Source organism: Dicentrarchus labrax, unplaced genomic scaffold (assembly GCF_905237075.1).
Source record: "Dicentrarchus labrax unplaced genomic scaffold, dlabrax2021, whole genome shotgun sequence".
NCBI lineage: Eukaryota > Metazoa > Chordata > Actinopteri > Moronidae > Dicentrarchus > Dicentrarchus labrax.
In genome coordinates this window covers 4,638,034-4,656,595 of record NW_026136724.1, presented here as the reverse complement: position 1 = coordinate 4,656,595, position 18,562 = coordinate 4,638,034, and the positions used below count along the sequence as shown (strand labels likewise).

The following is an 18,562-nucleotide window of genomic DNA, read 5'->3' as shown; positions in this document are numbered from 1 at the left end:
CACTGTAGTGACTTCTATGCATGAAAGGGATAAGAAAACATTTGTGAATCCCAGAATCAGTGGGTACGAACAAAATAAGAATAAATCATAGATACAAACAAATATAAGAGAAATGTGTTCATACGTATATCGCCTCTTGCATAAGGTGTCTCTAGAAAATATGACTTAAGGTAATCCATAGACCTTGTTGTGGGCAGTTTCATGTAGGAACCATTCTTTTTCTGTGATTGTAGAAAGGGACTGAACTAGGTGTGTATACCATGTATCAAGTCCACCACAATGGCCTGGGTTTGAGATTTTGTGTCTTTCCCTCTCTCTCCCCCGCCTTTCCTGTCTCTCTTTTCGGTCTCTATAAAAACAATCTTTAAAAAAGATAACAAAGTGACTGAACCAAAAAAGAAAAGGAAATGACATATAACATATAAACACAAAGAATCATAAATCTGCTTGTGTTAATGATTAAACAGACTTAAAAGAAAAATGACACAAGGATCAGATTGATCTCAGATCACAGATTAGATACACACAGACTCACAGCGCTGCAGAGGGAAGCACTGGACAAAGGTTCTTTTAGGGATCTATCTCCAGAATCTTCGGTATAATACTGGGATTAGATTCGTCAGACACCAGAGGTGTGAGGATGGTGACTCTAAGGAATCGATATGAGGTGGTCAGGCCTGTGTACTCTGAGGACAGCTTTGCTGCAGATCATGAGAAAGTCTGCAGACGCCGAAAAACCATCCTGCAACATATAAAAGAGTATCTGACGTAAGTGAGGCTCAGTTCTTTAAAGATCAGATCACAGCCTTTGATTTAACTTAATAACTTGCACTCTTTTAAATCTTAATTTTTATGTGTCTGATTGTGATAGAGGGTTTGGTGAAATTGTGTATAAGGTAAATTCTTTAAACTTGAAAACTTTAAAGTGCAAGAGCTTTTTTATGTTTTTCTCTTAAATCCAGCTGTGATTCAAAACGGGCCACAAATGCAGTGCTCTCTCTTCTGCCCATCATTGGCTGGATGAGGATCTACAGAGTTAGAGAGTGGCTGCTGGGTGATGTGGTATCTGGTATCAGCACCGGAATGGTAGCCATTATGCAAGGTGAGGAGCAGGATGGAGAGAGCAAAGTGTGTGGCTGCAAAGTCCTTCAGGGAAAGATTGTGGCCATGGTTCCATAAGAAAAATGTTGACACCGACCCCTGACGTATACATTGCATTGTCACAGAATATTGTCCTAAGAATGTTGAATGCCCATTTAGATTCTTACTTTATTTAATGTTTTACTTAACTTAATCTTTAATCAGATGTACCCACTTTTAAATTAGAATTTTTCTAGTTTTAGACAGTGTTACAAGTAAGTATGCTTCATATATGGCCGCTAACAGCAACTACATAAAGTAATGTGGCTTAAGATAAGAGTGTTGCAGCAGTAAAAGGAAGTAGGCCGATAAAATAGATGCATAGTATACATAAGTAAGCTTTATAAACTTGTATACTATAAGTTATAACTGTACTGAGACACACATATTGGTGAGTGAAAAAATGGTTATAGCCTCCCACTTGAAAAAGCATTGTTTTCTATTGGTGCTCCAAACTCAGGTGTCATTTGGCACCAATTAAAACCAATTGATTTAGATCAATATTTTTGGCTATTTATCAGCTGTATTGATTTTCAGCTGTGGCAATTGATGTGATGCAGTGAGTCAGACTGCAGATGTGTAGTAGTTGTTTGATACTACACTGGTTATCTGAAGTAGGCACTGAGTTTAAATTCATTCTGACATAATAACCCAAGCATATGGGAACTTTCATTTTTAGTAATAGTAATTTTATCTGAAGTTTATGCCATAAACTTCTAACAGTATTTTATGGCAATGTTGGTCGGCCAGTTGGTCACGAAAATATCCAACAATCATTGGTACACTTTGGATTAACTCGCAAAACTAATGACAATCAGCCTCAGCTGTAATGTTAGCATGCTGCTAGAATGACTGTAAACTTTGCAGCCATTTTCTGAAACTTCTCCAACTAATTATATGGCAGAACATTAACTGCTGATTTATTGAAGCTTTTTCTTTGTTTTCATTTGCTTTTCCAGAGATAATTTATTTGAAAAGTATCCAGATCTTCATTTTGTGTTTGCTGTTTTGTTGTGGTCTCTCAGGACTGGCCTTTTCTCTGCTGGCCTCGCTGCCTCCGAGCTACGGCCTCTACACCGCTTTCTTCCCAATGCTAACATATTTCTTCCTCGGTACTTCAAGACACATATCTGTAGGTATGTAATGCAATGCTGAGTCACTATAAAAAATATATATATATTTTCAAGTTTATCAAACTTGATCAAATACAATCTGATGTTTTTTTTGAAAATTGAGTGTTTAGGGACAAAATAAAACACAGTTTTTCCCTATGTTTCTGTATCAACTGTCCCCAAGTAATAAAAGGGGTTAAAGGGCCTGTTACAGATGTTATCATTTTGAGCAGAGGAGATAAGATTGGATGCTTAACAGCGTCTTCCCACCCCTCCACACTCACCTTCATACAGGCTCCTTCCCAGTCTTGAGCCTTATGGTGGGAGCTGTGGTGACCCGCCTGGTCCCAGAGCAGGGAGCACCTGCCAATATCACTGGGTTTGAAGGCCTAACCCAGGATCAGCAGAGAGTCCTGGTGGCCTCCTCTGTTACCTTTCTCATGGGGGTTTTCCAGGTAGATTTGATTTACTATGCCGTAGTACTACATATCAGTAAATCTGCCTGTTCCAAGAGTGGTTTTCAACCCAGGTTTATTTTCTCTTCAATTTTCTGTCCCATGCAGCTTGCCATGGGTATAATGCAGGTGGGCTTTGTTGTCATGTACCTGTCTGACACTCTGGTGTCTGGCTTCACCACAGCAGCTGCTGTCCACATCCTGGTGTCCCAGCTCAAGTTTGTATTAGGTTTGAGTGTACCAGGCATCAATGGTCCACTCTCTATTATATATGTAAGTCTAGAATGTATCTGACTGTTATTATTGTCTATATGCAAGCCAAAGACAAGTTCTTTTAAAATAAATGTTTTAATTATATCAAAAAATAACGCAACAGTTAGCATCAATCTCTTTTGTTCAATAAATGTACTACACTGAGTGAGGGGACTCAGCTTTTCCTCCACAATCAAAGGTATTTATAATTACCACTTACTTAATAAATAATAGAATATAATATAATAATATATATAAAAATTATGGGTGGATTATTCCTTTAAAAGCAGGGGATTAAGCCAAAGTTTTAGAATATCTAAACTGCCATGGCATTTATTTCCATCATTTGAAAACTTTGTTGAGCAGCCAATAGTTGTTTGCTTGAAGAGGAGGTAGCTCGCTTATACTGGCTGGTAGCTAACGGTCATTGTATATAAATTACCTGTCGTGGAAATTCCAAACAAAATTCCACTCACCTACATTGTAGTGGGCTCAAGATATCTTTAAGATAATGTAATATAGTTGAGTTTTAGTTAAGTGATCAGCAAGACTGCTGGCTACATAAAAGATATTTCTTCCTATCTTACGTCTTGATTTAGCTTCAGTAACATTACAGAAAAGCCCAGTAGTGGTATTTATGTTCATGAGTGGTTGTATAGGCTTTGGCGACAATATGAATTTATCGTAAAGCAGTACAGGATATGCATGTGTCAAAATTATACTGGGACAGTTTTCAATTCCATGGCCTTTTGATGATATCTATAGCATCTTTGTATGGTTTGCCCTGGAATTCTGCCTTACTGAAGTGTGCCTATTTTTCAAGTGCTAAGAAAAGTGTGTTTGCTTCTTTTGCACAGACCCTGGAGAAGATCTTTGTCCAGATCACCTCCACCAACATCTGTGATCTGGTGATGTCCATACTGATCATGATCGTGGTATTTATTGTGAAGGAGCTGAATAACATATACAAAGCCAAGCTGCCTGTTCCCATCCCCATAGAAGTTATCATGGTGAGAGAACCCTTAAAGGAACACACTCCACCTGCACAATTTATCTTTTCACTACAAATCATGTATACGCTACCTTTCTACCACTTTCCCAAGTATTTTAGGCCTTTATGTGTTTTGCCAATGTTAACGCTATTATTGTGTAATAATGTACAGTAGTTGTGTAAATCCTCACTGTTTGTGGCAATTAAGGAAGTTCTGATACCTGGGGTTTGTCGTCAAGCATTGCATTAACAAATTGTGTTCATGTAGACTCAAACCCAGAGGACAAAGGAAGATAACAAAGGAGTTGTAGGAATGGATCTTGTGAGTTCCTCGCATTAAAACTGTTGGTATTCAGCAGCCAGCCCTCAAGTATGAGGCGTTTCCCTCAAGCTTTTGAACACATCAACAGAAAATAGCTTCCAAAACACCTGGATAGGTCTTTTTCACAGCACACATTTTGACTTGTCATAGCAGGAAAAGAATGCACTACCTCAAGCTTGTGTGATGTCTCTGCAAGTTGATGAATGGAAATCAATAGGTGCCAAAGCCTCTAACTCTCAGCTGTCGTTTCTATTCACACAGACTATCATAGCATGTGGGGTGTCCTATGGATTCAACTTCGAGGAGAGATTTGATGTTGGAATTGTTGGCAAAATGGTCAGTGGGTAAGTTTCAAGTTCAGTATGTTACATTCTGGCTGTTTTGTCAGGTAATTTAGATCCAGTGGTGGAAGAAATACTACTTTTCTTCCGTACATGAACAAATAGTATTATCAACAAAATGTTTATTTTGCTTATTAAAGGACAGTTCACCCCAAAAACAAAAGTAGCCTACATATTTTCCTCTTAACATGTAGTGCTGTTTATCAATCTAGATAGTTTTGGTGTGAGCTGTTCAGTTTTGAAGATATAGGTCATAGAGATTTCTGCCTCTCTCTAATATAATGGAACCAGATGGCACTCAATTATTAATTTTGGGGTGAACTGTCCCTTTAAAGTATCAAAAGTGATGCTTGTTATGCAGAAAACTGAGTACATGAGACAAATAATCTGTGAAAAAATCAGGGAATGGGACTCAACAGTCAATCTTCAAGCCCCCAACCGAAAGCATCTTTATATCTTTCTTGGTTCTGATTGGTTATTTTTGTTCAGGCCTGGTGGATTCTCTCAAATACCATTAGGAGCACTACAACGAGCCAGAGAAACCAGATTTTTCACAGATTATCTGTCCCATGTACTCCTGTCAGGATATAGTGAAAGTTTCAGCAAATATGATTAAATAAAATATTTTTGCCAAAATTACCTACTGCAGCTTTAAAAAAGAAAGAACAATTTGTTTTGCTACACAAATCTGACTCCAGTAAGGAAGGAGTAAGAAATTAGGAGCTAATAAGGTTGGAAACTATTAGTTTGATCATTAACAATGCATTTTGTTTTGTAAGCTTATCATGTGTACAATATTTCTCTCTGAAGTGCAGTTGAGTAGAAGTATAAAGTAGCATAAAATGAAAATACTCAAGTTAAGTATCTCAAAATTATACTTAAGTCACTAAAATGTACGTAGCTACTTTCCACCAGTGTTCAGATCCTTTAAATGCACAATTAAACACAATCCTCTTTCAGGTATGAGACTCCCATTGCTCCCAATATGCAAGTCATCCAGAATAGTGCTGTGGAGGCCTTTCCTATAGCCATAGTGGGGTTTGCTGTTGCTTTCTCTGTGGCCAAAGTCTACTCTATCAAACATGATTACACCATTGATGGGAACCAGGTGGGTAACATGTACCAACACTGTTTATCCATGTCTGGCTCTGGCAGAGGGAAAAGAGTTAATTGGTTACTGATACAGGGAGTAAGACTCCTCATAATTTTGGTAATGAAGATATAAAGTTACATGGAATACTGCTTTTATCTCAAGGTTAGATCTGTTACGGAGTAGGTCAAACAGAATCAACCCAGTCAAAATTTCCCATTGTTCCATCCCAGGAGCTCATTGCATTTGGGGTCAGCAACATATTTGGAGCAAGCTTCAGGTCGTTTGCAGCCAGCACAGCGCTCTCCAGGACAGCTGTGCAGGAGAGCTCAGGAGGAAAAACACAGGTCAGAAAACAAAGCTCGCCATTTACAGCGTCTGTTTCCTGGGTCACCAACTTTTACTAGGTCACTACATGCAGATGTTTTGTGTCCAAAAAGATTTATTGTAATGCTGCTTTACAGTCTCACATTAATTTCCTTCACTGGACTGTTAAAATGAAACATTAACTTCTTTTACAAATGCAGATTGCAGGGCTGATCTCGGCCATGATGGCGATGATTGTGACTGTGGCACTTGGCTTCCTGCTGGAACCACTTCCCAAGGTGAGACTCACGTTTATCTATTCATATACAGGAGAAAGCTCAATCTATAGGCCTAAAAGTAGGGGGGGGTTTCTTCTACATACCCTTAATGTATGACTTTTCTCCAGTCTGTCCTTGGTGCCTTGGTCATCGTCAACCTAAAGGGCATGCTGATGCAGTTCAGTGAAATCCTGTACTTGTGGAGGAAGGACAAACCAGACTGTGTAGGTGTTCAAAATGTCCTTTAGTGCACTGCTAAAACTATGAAACTGTCTCTGTCAGTGTTTGACCTCAGGTGTTTGTCTGCAGGTGGTGTGGGTGGTAACATGTCTGGGTGCCATCCTGCTGGGGCTGGATATTGGTCTGGCGGTGGGCTTGGGGGTGGAGCTGCTCACTGTCGTCTTCAGAACTCAATTGTAATTTAATTCGTGATATCTGATATTTCTCAATATGCAAACTGACTGTTGAAAGGAAAAAGTGAACAAATCATGGATTTACTGTAGTGGGTAGAAAAAAAACAATGAACGCCCCAAATATAGTGTACAGTAATTATGCAACTTAGAGTTAAAAATCATACTAGTCCTTTAAAGGGGCACTCCAGCATTTTGCTTCCATAAAGTTGCCAATTTACAAGAAACAGATAAAAAAAAAATTATAATAATCTAAATCGAAGCAGCAAAACTGTGTACAGTGAAAAGTGTGTTGTCTTGCTCAAGAACACTTTCAGTCACAGTGTGTTGAGCCTGGTGTTCATCCTGTTGTTGCCCACTCAAAACTCCTCTAGACAAATGCTGTATCTGAAATGACTCCTTATTAACTAAAATTATGTCAGATTATGCTCTATAGTGCCCTAACATTTTTCCACAATGGAAAGAATTAAGTTTATAGGTGCAGTAAGTCACATGTGACTTTATATCTGCCAGTGCTGAAAATGATGCTGAGTGTCAAAGATCTCTATTTACTGCTCACTGTAGAGTAAACTACTGAGAGGAGAGAAGTGTGGGGAACTCCACAAAGTAAATACATTTATTTTAGAGGAATGCAACTGCCCCAATTTTTACATGAATACATTTCACAGGAATTTGGTTTATCTGGGTATATATGTGTATATACCCAGATATATAAGTTATAAGATATAAGTTTTTGGTTCTTTCCATAAAGGCAGCAACATAAAAAAAGAAGTATTATGTCAACATGTACATTAGAAATCAATGAATCATCAAGTAATGCACTGACCCTAATTAAAATAACATTATTTTCCTTGATAGAGACCTGATACTTAAAGGACCAGTGTGTAACATTTAGGAGGATCTATTGTTAGAAATGGAATATAATATTTATAGGTATGTTCTAATTAGTGTATAATCACCTGATAAAGAAATTGTTGTGTTTTTGTTACCTTAGAATGAGATGTTTATATCTACAGATGCCCAGATTGTCTTCCATGGACTCCACCATGTTTAAATACCATGTTTCTACAGTAGCCTAGAAGGGACAAACAAAGCACTGGCTCTAGATAAGGGCGTTTTATGCGTGTTTTGCAGTCACCATAGTTTCTCCCTCACACTTGGAAAGGGAGGGTGAAACGAGTAAGTTGCCACTGAACTATACGAATAGATGCCACTAAATCCGACACACTGAATCCTCCACAAAGAGCACTGTCCTTTACTTCCCTTATCTTTGATTGGTTTTCAATTATAGAATCGTAGGAGAATATTAACTGTATAGAATAAACTAAAACATATCTGCATTTTTATTTGCAAGCATTCTTTTCAGGCTACATACTAACCTAACAACTATCACTAGTAAAGAAGGGCAGCAATTATACCCTGAGAGACACAGCCAGGGGCAAAATAAGTCAGGAAATTTCTTTCATCTGGACTATGGTGGCTGGACACAATACAGAGAGACATTAGTAACAAAATCAACCTGAAGCATAAAAATAAGCGGAACAGAAATTGTTTAAGGAGTAATGAGTGAGTGAGTGATTTTCAGACACAGCCAAAGAGTTTTAGGTCATTCCACACCTGTCCTTTCAGCCTGCATCCCACAGTAAGTCTGCATCATCTTTCTGTGTGTTCATCTCAAACACTGTGGCTGATCAGATCTATAGACTCCTCTTGCTACTATGACAGTGGCCAGGATGCCATTTGGTGGTCACATTCTAAAGTACAGTACCATGCCTCTCTATGGTTACAGCAAGTGTGGCCCTAGTAGACCCTAACCCTCTTCATGTCGTTCTAGCCCCCGCTGTTCTGTCTTGGCTAACATCCAAGGGACCAACCTCTACAGAGATCACAAAGATTACCTGCATGTAAGTTTGTTAAGTGAAATCAAATAAACATAACACTGCTGGGTGGTTTCAGTTCAGTGTTGTTGTGACACCCTACTGAATCACCTTTGTTTTCTTCATGATGCTTTCCTTATCAGATATTCGAACCAAAGGGAGTAAAAATCTTCAGGATACCCTCGCCTATCTTCTTCGCCAATATTGAGTTCTTCAAGGACAAGCTTGTAGAAGCTGTATGTACGAAACATCTCTCCTCTGCCTCAGTTTGCTTTACTCATAAAATGTATAAAGGTGTGTATGAACATGAACACACAACACTTGGTTGTTCCAGGTTGGGTTTAACCCTCTAAGGGTTTTGAGGAAGAGGAACAAGGCTCTCAGGAAAATCAAGAAACTCTTGAAGAAAAGTAATGATGACACTACAGAGGTGAGACCTTCAATGCTCTAGAAACTACTACACCTGTTTCAAAGTGTTCTCCCAAAAAACTCTAAGCGACCTTTCGTGCATCTGTCAAACAGAAAGGTTTTAGGGATTTATTTAGCCAGACGACTGATGACATGAACATGGAGGAGTTGGATCTGCCCACTGACCTCAAGGACCTTCCTTTCCGGATGGACTGGAACGCCGAGCTTCCCCCTAACATCAGCGTTCCCAGAGTGGACCTCCACAGCCTGATCTTGGACTTCTCTGCTGTCTCCTTCCTGGATATATCTGCTCTGAAGGGACTCAAAATGGTATAAAGTCACACAGTTGATGGCATTGTAGAAGGTGTCATCTTCACAGCAAGCCAACCAAAAAGTGGAAAATATCATGTTTTCCCAAAAGCCCAAGGCACCCTGATCAAATTGTCCAACCAACAGTCCAAAACCCAAAGGTGTTCCATTTGTTATCACAGAAGAGTAGGAAAAGCAGCAAATATTCCTTTTTTAAGAATCTGAAACCAGTGAAACAATTATTTTCTTTTAGATTAACTAATCAATTAAATGACTAATTATTTCAGCTCTAAATGAGACTAAAAGCCCCCCAGTTACAGAAGCCATTGTTGCAATTATTATTTTAATGCTGTTATCTTGAGAAAAGGAAACAACCTTTTGTTTTTGTTTTTTGCTTTTTTTTAGATAATCAGATAAAAGACCTTGAGATTTTGAGATGGCAGCCTTAAAAAAATTTGCAATCACAGCAGTTTTTGGCTTCCATATCCAGTGGTTCACCATCAGAAGGTTTTTTAATTGAGGCAGTAGCAGCAGCAATGGTATCTTTAATAGTATGAAAACAAAATACATTTACACGCACTTAGCTTCTACAAACAAACTTTTAATTTTGGCAATATCCTTTGGTGCAACGCCCATTCTGTTGTGACTTTGTGTTTAAGGTTTTACAATTCAGTGTCAAAAAGACTGTAACATTCCTTGGATTTTCTGTTGGTGCATTTTGGATGTCTATAGGCAGAAATATTTTTTTATTTATTCCAAATAAATCAAATTGGACCTGTAAATCTTTAGGTGAATCTCCAGACACTGTTCAGAATACTAAGTAAAAAATGGAAAAAATGTATTAAAAAAGGTTTGATACTACCCTTCCATTTTAATTTATGGCCAAAAACACCTTTAGACTTTAGCACACCAAGGTGGTCAAATTAATTGAGAATCCAACATATGTATAGGCCTATACATATAACATATATATGTACATCGCATTCATCCGCTGCATATGTGAATCAACACATACAAATGTGGGATTTACATTATAATATATTTCTAACTTAAAAACTATCTGCATTGCAGACGCTCAAAGAGTTCATCCACATTGACGTGGATGTTTACATCGTTTCCTGTGACGGTGAGTGTTAATATTTCATAAAGCGCAATATTCCAGAATCAGTGATGACACATTTACTGAGTATTATGTGAAATTGTCTGTGAAAACCACTAACATGTCTCTCATGTGTCGACAGCATACATCCTGGAGAAACTACACAGTTGCATGTTCTTCGATGATGAGATTCTGACCTCCATGTTCTTCCCGACCCTCCATGACGCCATGCTGCATGTGCTTGACAAACACAAAGACAAAAAAAGCAATGGCAGGGTGGTAAGTAAAACTATTTATATATCATTCTTTCTGTACTGGGCTTCTGCATGGATGCTTTGTATAAAAAATATATAAATTACTTCTGGTGGCCCCTAGAAGTGGCACTACGGTATGGAAGATTTAAAATGCCTAAATAAAAACAAATCAAAGAAATAAAGTGAAACACAATTGCTATTGTAATATGTATTCCCTTGGAATGTATGCATTTACTGTGCCATAATTAAATTTAAAACACAAAAGGAGAATTATTTTGTGTTTAATAACTGAATGTTTTTAATGTGATGTGAATTTTCTATGGCACATTCAAATCAAACCACAACTCAGAAAACAAAGTGAGGGGGTGCATTGTGTTTCAGTGTTGTCCAGCAGAGGGCAACGTAGATGTAATATTTCTGGAAAACCAAGTTAGTATGAAAGACGTGACCAGACAATGTAAAGCTTGTTTTGTATACAAGCTTTGTAACTCACTGTTAGGACTTGACCATTCATGTGAGATGTTTCTTATATTCTTTTCATGATTTTTTATCTTTGAAATTATATTTTCTTATTATTATTACTGTTGTTTAGGCTATTCACTTACTTAGTTTATTAAATAACGTATTTTTTTTTTATCATCATTCTCAGGGAGAATGTCTTGATGTGCAGAAAAAATATATTTATCCAGAATTGGGACTTTTATTGGAGTAGATAAAGGTTTTTGTGAGTCATCTTGTGTATTATAGCAGTTTCAATGCTTTGCTTTTTTTCATTTCATAGCTTTATAACTCTGGCACTAACTGGACTATTTTTCTTTTTCAGTTGACAGATACCAAACTCTAGCGGAAATGGAAGATCATTTCAAAAACACCACTCAACCACTCATCACATACAATTAATTTGTAATCTACTCACCATACTACCACACCAGAATATTTTGCATGTTTAGTTTTTCTGCTAAAATAGTATTTTTTTGTTTTATTTTAAAATGCTGTTTTGCTAAGATGTGATTTTTTTTATCCAGGCTTGTTGTCACAGAACTTGTTACACTCTACTGTAGTGTCCTTTTTCATACTGTTTCTTTGAAAAATGCAGTATATTTTCAAAATTAAATGATACAAAAGCAAAGTTACATGTGTTAAATGTGTTCACCGTGTCAATCAAATGCATCTTATATACCCCGCAAATGTGTGTTGTCTAGATGGTTAAAACCAGTCCGCACTCAGACCATTTTTTTAAATGCTACCTGAACACATGCTAAATTTACATAAGATAAACAATGCTAATCATTGAAAGTTTGCATGTGATAAAAACTCCCAAAGAGCTGGCAAAGTTTATTAGCTAGTCCCTGATAAACAGGAAACACAATGTCCTTCAGTGTTTTGACCAGACAGCATGAACATTTTTTTTTTTGTACCAATCATGTTGTGTGTTAGTTTCTGACAAAGACACGAGACACAAAAAACACAAAAACCTCAACCTGGGGACACCAGACATAATCAAGGGACTGTCTTAAAAAGTAACACATACTTGGTTATTAGAAAACTGTTAATCAGAATTAAATGTATTCTTAGAAAACCTAAAAGATCTCCTCCAGACATGTAATACAACATATATAATACATAGTATGTTAGGAGCAATAACGTGTGTGAGATATTTTTTCTGCACATTTCTTTTTTCCAACATTAAAATCCTTAATAGGTCATCTAATTTACAGATATTGTTGATTTCTGCTGGACACAAAGTGTCTCCTACTTCACTGTAAAGTCCATTCTCAGTGGATGAGCACTGGTGGTCCAGTATGCAACTGTACAAGTTGCATACTGGACCAGGACTGACTTCCAAACTATTTGTGATGTCACAAATCATGCTGGTAGGCCCCGCCATTTAAAAATATGATTTTCAATGAGCACAGAGAAACTTTCCACTTTCAGCAGATGAATGTGAAAAGAATCAAACTCTGCACAGACAGCATTCAAACATCATGCTGTAGGAACAAGATGATAAACAGCTTTCTGATTGCAGGGGGACTTTTGTTGTTCCTAATAACCTCCAGAGCAAACAAACAGCTGTTATCCTTCATCAGTTGTCATATCAAACAGAGATGAGATGCAAATCTGCAGTTAAAAATTTATTGAGACATAGTTAGCGTCTTTCAATGTACAGTACATATGCGTGAAATCAACTGACATATATACAGAAATATTTACCATACGCTGCTATTAAAAAAAAGGGACATTCTGGCCTTTCTCCAAGTCTACTGTATGTTCAGCGGGAAGTTCAGTACACTTAACTAAAATGTGCAGCATACACACATTTGCTTTGGGGCAGTTTTATCAAAATGAAAGTCCTACATCCTGTAACCCTGAGGTTTACTATCACATTATGCAGACAAGTGGTATGGAACAGAATAACACAGCCCATTCACTCAGTTGGCAGTTTACTGATAATAAGGCCTGTAGCGGCCCTGATCTGGGTGATGTGGTCCAGGCATCTGGCCCTGGGGAGGAGGACCCTGCATTCGTGGCGGCGGGGGCCCTCTTGGAGCAGGCCACATCCCAGGACTGAGCCCTCCTGGTTGGCTGAACGGGGGACTGAGGGTGCCCTGGTCTTCTTGGAACTGCTGCATGGAATTGGGGTTGTAATGGTGTGGTGGGGGGGCATTGACAGGGGGGCCACTGTGTTGTGGTGGAGGTCCTGGGGGCGGGTGGTTCATATAGGGGGCATCTGGCCCATGATGTGCCCTGGTGGTGGTGTGATTGGTGGGGGAGCCGAGGACATGGGGGGAGGAGGGGCCTGGTTGTACACCATGTGTGGTGTCCCAGAGGCCTGAGGAGGATGCTGCATGGGATGGCTGATGGGAGGGGGCGGGGGCGGTGGGGGGCCAAAGTGCTGCTGCGGTGGCGCCATCATGTGGTGAGAGTGGGACACTACAGGTGGCTGGCCAGGATAGTCCCCGGGGTGGTGGTGGGGGGGCTGAGCTGGGCCTGGGCCGCCAGAGTGTGGCTCTCGAGAGGAAGAGGAGTCATCTTGGATGGGCACGGTAATCAGATTGCTGTGCTTACGGGTCGTTACCGTGGAGATGCGGAATGTCTCAGGACCAAGACCAGAGGTGGGGGGTGGGGCTTCGTGGGATGTGGGTGGGGGCGGCTGACTGTAGGGATCATGACTGCTGTGCTGGAGCGGGTTGGGGAGATGAACGTGGTTCTTGGGTAAGTGAGGTGGAGGCACACGGAACCGGTCAGGGACCTCGGACGCAGGGGGCAGGTGCACAGGCTCCTGGCGGCCAGCAGAAGACTTGGCTGCCCTCAGGTGGCGGTGGTTGACATGGGCCTGCAGGTCACGCTGGGACAGGTAGGTGCGCTTGCATCCCGGCACGACACTGCACATGTAGAGGGAACCACGCTGGCACTGCTCGATGCGCTGCACTGGGTCTGTGCAGTTGTACAAGGTGAGGCTGAACACACAGGGGCAAACGTTCAGTGACACACGGCCAGAATAAAACACACCTGAGGAGCATTACAAAATAGTTGCATAAACTTTTTAAGCAAAGTATTGCTACCTTAGCAGTCCTTGATTATTTAAAAAAAAAACCTTGTGACTCACTTAGAATCTTGCACTGCAAACTGCAAGGAATTGCAATATTCTCAACACATTTAAATAGTTAAAATGTTTCTAGAGAGAGCTCACCCAGGACACATCTTTTCTCCTTTCTTCTCGTGAAGCAAAGCACAGTCGTAGCAGAAAACGTGCTTGCAGGGGATCTGAGGAGTTAAGATGGCAAAAGTTACACATGGACATTTCTCTGGGACTGCCTGCACAGAAAGATCAGCTCAACAAAATGAAAGAACCCTTTACTGATTCCCCCAGAGGGTAAAATTTATTCATAAAACATACAAATACATACAGATACATACCATCCGTCCATATAGCTGAATAGGAAGACCACATTTATCACAAAAGTGAATTGGTACTTCATCCCTCTCTCCAATCAAATTTAACTGTTGAAAACAAGATGAAAATCACAGTTTAAACACACTCAACTACAGCTTCTAGGGTCTTTCTACTTCTTTGTTTGCTCATTGGAGATTAAACGTGAGAATTCTCCTCAGAAGAACAAACGGGAAGATAACCGTTTGAACCAGTCCGAGTTCAGGATTTCTGAGACATGACTCAGACTGTGCCAGACTTTACTGGGCTGTTTCACCCCCCACAGTTGACGTACCTTATAGTCCCAAAACAGTGGCTGGGGGAATCTCCTCTGACTTGCAAACACATCACCAGATTTAGCTCCACAATCAAACCTCTCCTCTTGCTTGAAGCCAAAGTTATCTGCACCACACGAGAGACACACATTAATAATGCAACGCAGAAAAACAGACGGCCCTAAAACCCAGATAAGTGGTTAGTTCGTGTCTAATTCAATTTGCCCTTCAGTAAAAACCAAGGCCTCATGTCAATTTATTGATAATTATGGATATCTCTAGAATATCAACCACTAAATGATTTGAGCCTTAAAAGTAAAAACGTTTGTATTCAAGTTTACAATTATTTACCTCCGTTGAGAGAATATATGAAGAGTAAAAGAAGTTCTACTAAAGCTTCCTGGTTGCACTAATTGCTAACACATCAGACACAAAATTCTTCTTCAAATTGTTTCAAGAGTTATCTATAATCTATATATATGGAAAAAGGGAACACTACACGGGCAAAGGGGGACCACTACAAACACTGACTGATCCTTGTATAGCTATTATTAACTTTTTTTTGGTCACTCACACACTTCTTATCAAGCTCAATTATAAAGACAGTAAAACAAAACAAACAAAAACAATGAGAACATGATATACAGTGTGTACCTGTATGAATCATAGACTTTAAATATGCACACTGTCTCATTCCCACTAAGAAGGCAGTTTTTTTAAGGTCTTAAATCGCACTTCTAAAAAAAGGCATGTTTGTGTGCGGCAGACTGTGCCTACCGTCTTCTCCAGCCTCACTTTTAGGTGGCCTGCTGCTGGGTCTCTGCACGCGGGGCTGAGGTTTGATCCTCAAGGGCTGCTTGGATATGAGTTTGATGGGGATTCGTCTGCGAACATCTGGGCCGCCCAAACTCCCAGAGCCATCGCTTCCTTGAAGATCATTGTCTGCTTGGGCAAAAGGTAGCACGGAAATCCAGAGTCACACCCACCCGACAGGATTTTAAAAAAACGATAAGTACAGAATTTAAATGACAAGTTGGAAGCCAATAACAGAACGAGCTTGCGGGAAAAGATGCTTGAAGTAAGGATGCGCAAATGCACTGTCACAGGGTGTGTCATAGTGGCCCCTACCTGTACACAAGGCTTAAAACTACATTACAATCCTTTATTATGCTGGGAATGCTACAGAGGGGACACGTTTTCTCACAGTAGGGATCAGGGTGTGAAATTAACTTGTACACATCTACCAGCCACTGAAGCTATATGTTCAGAGTCATCAGCCATTTCATAATAAAGCATTATGTTGTGTCTGAAACAGTCACTTTGATATTTTACCACGTTTGGTTGGTGCTGGTTGACCAAGAATGATAACTTACATTACAAGTCAATAACGTCTGAAAACGTCCTGTAAACTCGGATCGTTATATTTGTGTCATCACATCCAAATCCATCTAATGTGAACGCAGTGGTCTGGGTTAAGGACTAAAAGCCAAAAAGCTAAGGGGACGACTTCAGCAAATATTGTGAAGACATGCCATTAGTTATGTGAGCTCTTTCCAACATCTTAGTTAGCTCAGTTAGCATTATGCTAACTTTGGTCAGTTAGCATTCGCGCCCCAACTCAACCGCAGCTAGCGGGTACGCCTACTAACATGAGGGAAATGAATGCAGTGTTCGCAATTTAACGCCCTAACTCTTTAAACTAGGTAGCAACATTACGGGTGACCTTATACATTCATTCAGAAGTTAACGTGAACTTTCGGTGAACACAAGTGTTGTGGCGTTACTCCATCGCTAGCCTGTGTTTAGCTATCGTTAGCCTGGACCATGCTAGCTATAAAGCTGCTCTGGGAGACAACAGGAGGCCGTAGCAAACCCGTCTCCTCCCAGGATGGTGTGCCGTTATCTGCAGCGCTGGTACAACAACAACTGTAAGTGCGTGGTGAAAAATATATCACATAAAAGAAGTTTGCTGCCGTCGGCCCTACTGGGCATTTTGCTTACCGCTTTGGTCCATGATCCAACGAGCGAGCGCAATGCATTGTGGGATAGATGGGCGAGGAGAAGAGGTGAAGGCAGAGGAAAGGAAAGTAAGAAGGGAGAGAGGCGGAAAGGGATGTGAGATGAAGATATGAGAAGAGAATATAAGTTAAGGAAAGAGAAAAAACTTTCAGGACTTGATGAATAAGAGGTAACCTCAGAAAGTAGAAACTCATGGATAATGTCTATCATTCATTACTAAATGTCTAATAACTTAGGGCTTACTCTAATATTAACGGATTCTGCTGGTAATTAATGATTTAAAATTAATTAAATCACATAAAACCTTACCTTTTAACAGTTTTCACATTCATATATGGTTTCATATCATTAATAGTCTTTAGAGTGTTATAAACAACTGTTATAAATCACTTCTTCTCTATGATGTGTGGAAGAAAAGCAAGGCCCACAGGGCACTGGGTAGGGGTCTCAACCTCAAATGGCTTGGGGCCCACTTCTGGTATGGTCATCTCAAAGGAGGGCCACTGCACAGTCCAAGTAGTACAAGAATGTGCAATATTTATGAAAATATTTCCATTGCTAGCATCATACTTAATTAAATGCAAACAGACGTTTCTATACATTTTATATAATCGTTGTTGTTTGCAGCCAAACAGCAAATTAGGCCCGGAACGTGTTCTCTTATTATCAGCCATTAACACCAAATAAAATATATATATTTTTAAAAGAATTGCATTTTTATTCAAATTGTATATGAAGGGTAGTTTAAATTTATATTAAACAACTAGAAAAATAATTAAAAAAAGAAGAATCTTGCAGGCCAGATTATATTTTTGACATCATCAGGCGGCTGGAGGGCCGGGAATGGCCCCTGGGCCGGCAGTTTAGGATCCCTGCCATACAGATCTGGATCTTATACGCAACCGAATACTTGATTGTGAAATTGAATCACTACTGAATACTTAATGTTGAAACTGAAATACCTCTTTATTGATTGTATTGAAATGTTTTATTTTGAAAACCACATATCTGATTTTAGCTGGTTAGAATTTCCCTTCCAAGAGCTCATTTCAAGTAATGCAAAAACTTGATATCAAGAAACTCCAGGCTACTGTGGATAAACAGTGGAGCCTAATGGAATTGATCAGACCTTTGTCCTATTAGGTTACATTCTGTCAGTCATATGATCCCAAGAAAGATAAGTTCGAGTGAGTGACTGGAAAACCATGACACTAGAATTTCCTATCTGAATATTTTTCAAATGGCACAATTTGAAATTCCCGTCTGAAAATATCAAAGAGGAGAACCTCATATATTCAGATAGATGGTTTTCTAAATAAAATATTTAAATTCTATTAATTTAGTGATATTTCAAATTTACAATTAGCTATTCTAGTGCTTATAAAATTCAAATTATTACAGCCCTTCTTCGCTTCCATACTCATAACTTGTGATGGATATATGTTATTATTGACATTTCATGGACTGAAACATTATGTATTATTCAATCAATAATAAAAAATAATTGCTGACTGCTGCCTTCCAGCCCACGTCACCTTATTTAAATAAAACTAATCTTATTTTGCAAATCTGCCTGTCCTGATTATCTCACTATTTAGTAAAGTCCACTGTGCTTAACTAGTCACACAACTGAAATACTGTGGGTGTGACCTTGTGTTTTATACATAGTACACGATATGCTATGCAATATATA

General features: G+C 39.3%; 2 protein-coding genes across 3 annotated transcripts; one reads left to right on the top strand and one right to left on the bottom strand.

Moving 5' to 3' along the window:
- The first annotated feature begins 537 nt into the window (after positions 1–537).
- On the top strand, positions 538–11,773 carry slc26a3.1 (solute carrier family 26 member 3). 2 transcript variants are annotated; one of them, XM_051392730.1, is made up of 20 exons: positions 538–768; positions 963–1,102; positions 2,166–2,276; positions 2,547–2,707; positions 2,816–2,980; positions 3,817–3,969; positions 4,534–4,616; positions 5,574–5,721; positions 5,937–6,050; positions 6,231–6,308; positions 6,416–6,511; positions 6,597–6,703; positions 8,532–8,601; positions 8,718–8,810; positions 8,909–9,004; positions 9,097–9,312; positions 10,363–10,417; positions 10,533–10,669; positions 11,294–11,368; positions 11,468–11,773. In XM_051392730.1, exons 1-19 carry the CDS (start codon positions 641–643, stop codon positions 11,354–11,356), a joined length of 2,214 nt encoding a protein of 737 aa, XP_051248690.1. In that variant the 5' UTR covers positions 538–640; the 3' UTR covers positions 11,357–11,368; positions 11,468–11,773. The 2 variants fall into 2 exon arrangements, with proteins under 2 accessions (XP_051248690.1, XP_051248691.1); XM_051392731.1 differs by lacking the exon at positions 11,294–11,368 and having other exon boundaries at positions 541–768.
- Positions 11,774–12,763: 990 nt separating this feature from the next.
- On the bottom strand, positions 12,764–16,969 carry LOC127359060 (E3 ubiquitin-protein ligase Hakai-like). Its single transcript, XM_051392735.1, is given in 7 exon segments — positions 12,764–13,363; positions 13,366–14,102; positions 14,336–14,409; positions 14,563–14,646; positions 14,871–14,977; positions 15,628–15,792; positions 16,852–16,969. Coding segments are annotated over 7 exon segments (1,458 nt in total). The 5' UTR covers positions 16,865–16,969; the 3' UTR covers positions 12,764–13,085.
- Positions 16,970–18,562: the final 1,593 nt, after the last annotated feature.

Coding starts and splice junctions, on each gene's coding strand:
- slc26a3.1 (XM_051392730.1), top strand. CDS start 641: ATGGTGACTCTAAGGAATCGATATGAGGTGGTCAGGCCTGTGTACTCT. Junction 769..962: donor CATATAAAAGAGTATCTGAC/GTAAGTGAGGCT, acceptor TCTTAAATCCAG/CTGTGATTCAAAACGGGCCA. Junction 2,708..2,815: donor TTCTCATGGGGGTTTTCCAG/GTAGATTTGATT, acceptor TGTCCCATGCAG/CTTGCCATGGGTATAATGCA.